The 4,945-nt window shown below is 39.7% G+C and overlaps 2 protein-coding genes and 1 pseudogene across 3 annotated transcripts in view; 2 read left to right on the top strand and 1 right to left on the bottom strand.

The window, feature by feature from the left end:
* Positions 1–573, bottom strand: part of LOC108753589 (SH3 domain-binding protein 5-like) — a 5,318-nt gene extending 4,745 nt beyond the window's left edge. For both annotated transcript variants that reach the window (XM_018495308.1, XM_018495307.1), the window contains exon 1: positions 476–573. In XM_018495308.1, coding sequence (XP_018350810.1) covers positions 476–550 — 75 coding nt within the window. In that variant the 5' untranslated portion in view covers positions 551–573. The remainder of the gene's footprint in view (positions 1–475) is intronic.
* Positions 574–623: 50 nt separating this feature from the next.
* The window catches only part of LOC108753405, a 13,556-nt pseudogene continuing 9,234 nt past the window's right edge, over positions 624–4,945 (top strand).
* Positions 1,501–4,945, top strand: part of LOC108753591 (PTB domain-containing engulfment adapter protein 1-like) — a 35,798-nt gene continuing 32,353 nt past the window's right edge. The window contains exon 1 of the mRNA XM_018495310.1: positions 1,501–1,619. The gene's annotated coding sequence lies outside the window, so the exon portion shown is untranslated. The remainder of the gene's footprint in view (positions 1,620–4,945) is intronic.

Raw genomic sequence — 4,945 nt, forward strand, 5'->3', positions numbered from 1 at the left:
AAAAGAAGCCCTATTCATTGTGCTCCAATTTCTCGCGTCGAGACGGAGTTACCGGACAACGAGGGTAATTTAGCACGCGCTGTCGTAATAATAGGCCTTCCCAGCCGGGTGGAGGACAAAGGGGGATTAAGAATCGGGGACGTTTTATGACTCGTGCGTGCGTGCGTGTGTGTGTGTGTGTGTGTGTGTGGGGTGTGTGTGTGTGTGTGTGTGCGTGTATGAGCGAGCGGAGGAAGAAGAAAAAGTAGAAGACGTTCAGGAAGGAAAATGAGACTGGCGTTACACACCGAGACTCGCGATGAAATTCACCGTTGAAGCACACATCCTACGGACGGGATTCTTTCCGTACGGTTTAATCGCGGCGAGACGGTTTTCTCGCCGACGACGAGAGTGTCGATATCGCGGAGTCGCGGGGGCTCCCCCCTCGCGGTTGTTCCGTCTGGGCAACGCACACGCGGATGGCGGCGACACTCACCTGCACTCGCGGGTCCACTGCATCGTCGACGCGATCGGAATCATCGGCACTCTCCTTCTGCATACGTCCGCTCATAATTAAATCTAGAGGGTGGATTTTATTTACAGCTCTCCCATGCCACCTGTGTGTATCGTCTGCTAGACATCAGGTGGCCATGTTGGACGTCAAAACGTATCACCGCGGCGAGCAGGGCCGTCTCCACACTGCGTGCTCGAACGGGGAAGCATGCGCCTTCCTCCTCGCGGTAGAGCTCTGTAGAACTCCCACGGACCTGGAAATGTCATCTGAGGTTGCGCGATAACGATTCGAGACCGGACATGCAAATTTACTGCATCGGATTGAAGATTGAATCATTGAATTTATGATTATAGTATAAGGTTGTTCTATTATCTATTAATACTCTTAATATAAGATTCAAATACAATAGTTTATTAAATTTTACAAAGTTGTAAAAGTTGAGGCAAAAGTTAATAGTAAATAAAAGGAGCATATTTTATACTATTATATATATGCATAGGAAAAATACTTGTTTAACAGATTATTTGTACAAAGACCTCGTATTTAACTTTTTTGCTTCTTCCATTTATTATTAATTAAGTATTTTAATAAACCTTATAGTAATATTTAAAGCTTTATTGCAGATATTATTAACAAGCACACTTTTTTATATATTAATACGTGCGTAATCGTATTTTTATATTTCTTGCTTTAAGCATTTTCGAAATTTTGAAGACGCGGCTAAACGAGGAAATTATTTTATTGCTTATTCAACGAATAATAAACTATTAAATATTCAATCTAATATTTCTAAATATTCCTTTTTAATTCAAATATTCTGTCTAGATTTCTCGCGCGCATTTGACTTTTCCCGCCATGGCACCGTGGCCAACATGGCGTTGGGGACAATTCAAGATGGCGGGCGCGAGGAGTATTCCGGTAGGCGGCGTGGCGCGCGCCGATCCCGCCTGGCTCTCAAATGTATATTTCCCCCTTCGCACTTTGCGGCGCTTCGCAGTTTGCACTCTTCGCACTGGTGAGTCGCGTGCCCGTCCGAGCAGGTGGATTACAGTTCTCCGTGGAAAGCGGCGACGTGCCCGACCAAAGAACGTCGGTCGCTGAGCAACACAACGATCCGTCGCGGCCGGTAAGTGAAAACATAACACACATTGCGCACCGCGATGTCGCGCACTTTCGAGTCTCTCTCCCTCTCTCTCTCATTCCCTCATTCCGAAAGAAAAAAAGAATTCTTTGAATTTTCCTCGGATGCCCGCGTGTGCACCTGAAGAAGGTGGAAAATGCCTTTTCTTCCTTTTGCGGGGAGCACGCGAGCGGAGCGCGCGACTCCGACTTTCTATTTCGGTATTTTTATACAAGAAGAGACAAGCGCGCGGTTAACTTAACGGTGGAGAGAACGCACGCGCAAAGGTCGAACCGTCCTCCTTCATCGTCGGTTTCCGAGGAAGGATAACGCGCAAGGTGCATGTCCTCGCGATCCGGTCCGGTTGCCTTCTCCCATCCGTTCTCTGTTTACCGCCGGCTCGTCCCGCGTTTGATCTTTGATCAAAGACCGGCTGCGATCTTGATTCTTGCTACAAGATAATATCTCGTGGTTGCGCCGTGCGCGATACCAAAACTAAAGTTTTCGCAGTTCCGGGAATCAAAAGTGACCAGGTGTGTACCCGATAGAGATCCTATAAACAGTCTGGCTGCAGTAATTTCGTCAAAAACAAGAGTATCGCATGTGTGTGTGTGTGTTGTTCTATAATGAGGTTACTCGAACAATGAGTCGTTACTCGAACTTTAATTCTTAAGCCGTAAGAAATTCACCGGTCACAGAATATGAGAATATTAATCGACTGTGATCAATTTTTTACGGTTTAAAGCTTAGATAATGGCTTATGTGAAAAAAATCCATAATAAAAAGAAAGATGTGCATTGTTTCTTACGTCTATATGACATATACTGTCTCTTTTTATGTATGCTATCTTATTCTAACTTATACTATCTTATTTATAAATATGTTTAACAAGGACTCTCTCTCTTTCTCTCTCTCTCTCTCTCTTTAAAATAACAAACACAAAATTAATCCGGGCGCAATAAAATTTTAACAAATAAATTTGTTACTCCATTCGATGTGTTGATGTCTTCTTTATTTAAAATCTCGATAAATCTCGAACGTTTCGATTCTCTTTGGAATCTTCATCAACAATATTCGTAATCTATATAAGACTTCGCAAACGATCAAGGTAGAGTCACTCATAGGTTGCCAAAACTATATAATCTCATCATGAAACTTTGGATGATACTAATATTCACAATTAATCACTTTTTAATACATATTATGTAGATTTGATTGAACTCTGTCTGAGCTATCCGGAGTGGCGAGAATATAGATCATCTATCTTACTTATTCCTTACTAAAGTTGACAAAAGCTTGTCGTTTCGTGGCCAGATTTTGTTATAGAATCTCTAAAGTTGCTTTCCTTTTAAGGGGCAGTCGATACAAACGTCGTTCTATCCTTCTTGATACTTAATGAATAACAAAGATAAAGCGAACGTTACTTGTGTCAACTGTGTCTCCTAAGAAGAAACAGCTTAATTTACTGTAGGTTTCCTTTTTAGCTGAATTTCTTGTACAATTTATCTTCTCTCCTTTCTTTTCATGTCTGGAAACCCTATACTTTATACTATAACTGCTAGTCGACACAAACGTCGTTCTTTCCTTCTTGACATTCAATGAATAACAAAGATAGAACGGCATTTGTGCTGATTGTATCTCCCAAAAGGAAAACAGCCTGTCTCTTGTATCGGAAAGTACCTACGATTTTGATAGGCAATCGATCTCCGGCAAGAAGGTGGCAACCGTGATCGAAATCCGGAATTGTATCTGGCTCCGAATCTGTTTACCTACTCCTGTGTTTATCTCTCTGCGCGTGTTCTCGAGTCGTGTTTTTGTTTCGCGCGGAAGTTTCACGGAAATTTCACGGGAAGGATGGGATCGAAAATACATTACCGGTATTGTACGAGAAGGGCCTCTGTGCAAGTGCGCGACGTAATCGTAAAGCGATAATGTAAGCGGCCTCGCGCGATCAGGTTGAATTTCTGATGTTGCGCACGGCGAACTGACCCAAGGACGTGGAAACATTCACACGCGAGTGCCTTCAAATGTCAGAAGCACTTTTACCGCAGAGGATGCACCATTTTCGTGCTTCTGCTCGTCTCTTTTTAATCGATCAGACGACAAGAGAGAATTTAACCGAATCTAACGGATCCCGTCAAGCGATCGACGATCCAAGTAAACATGTGTGTTTTGGCTACCTGAAGAATAGTCGTCTCGACAAGCACCTGATTGTCATATGTTATTAATCCTTAGTAGGTGATTTTTCGATCTTTTATCGGACACGATGGGTCATTCGTGTCCCGAATTAATTTTCGTCACTTTAACAAATGTATAAACATTATTCTTACATTTTAACATTTTTAGAAAATATTTGTAAGGTGGTGCATTAGAAAAAATATAAATTCTATGTAAATATTATATTATAACTAATTACTTGATGCTTTTAATTTTTTGAAGAAAAACAATGTGCAGGACACGAATAATCGAATCGTGTATATTAAGGGTTATTTATCGTTTATTATTATATGCACAATGCTATTCCTTGAATATTGAAAAGGTTAACGTCGCGCAGATAACGTTTCGTATCGTACAAACGCCCACTCTTTGTCGTGTTCGTGACTCGTCTCTGAAATCGTTTTAAAGTACAGTGAATAATATAAAGAAAATAACCAATGGTACGATTATTCGTTAATTTCGATTTAGAATTAGCTATCTTTGTTTAACTTGCAATCGCAAATATTGACAGCGTTCAGCAGAATCTTTACTTCGCTTATTTTGTTTATTTTTCAAATCTTTATCTTGTTTATTTTTCGACTATTGACATTTTTTTCGCGCAGATTGGATTATACTTGTAGATTTGGAGGAATAATCATAGGCGTAGCCAGAACTTTATTTAAGAGAAGCGCCAAATTTGAGTTTAGACTTTTGAATGGTGTGAACTATTGAATTTTTTTGTTTTATACTGTTATTTTTAAGTAAGTACTAACAAATCACAAAATCACACGTATTTCGTTTACTAGTTTATTTTTCTCTTAAAATTGTAAACTGATTTTAGAGAAACTTAAACATTAATTATTTTACATTCTCAGAAATCTTTCTATAAAAATTTTTTATCTCCAATTCTTCTTTCTTTGTCTTCAAAATTAATTTCGTGTGAATACTCATTAAACAAAATCCGTTTAAGCAGCTTTAATTATTCTTTGAATTTAGGAGAGGAGGACCCTTCTAATTTAAAGAATATCTAATCCTTCTTAATGAAGATTAAACAGTTGCAAAATAAACATTCTGCCAAACGTGATCATTAATCGAGTGATAAATTAACAAAATTAAGATTTAATATCGAATATATT

This window comes from Trachymyrmex septentrionalis, unplaced genomic scaffold (assembly GCF_001594115.1).
Source record: "Trachymyrmex septentrionalis isolate Tsep2-gDNA-1 unplaced genomic scaffold, Tsep1.0 scaffold7, whole genome shotgun sequence".
Classification (NCBI taxonomy): Eukaryota; Metazoa; Arthropoda; class Insecta; order Hymenoptera; family Formicidae; genus Trachymyrmex; species Trachymyrmex septentrionalis.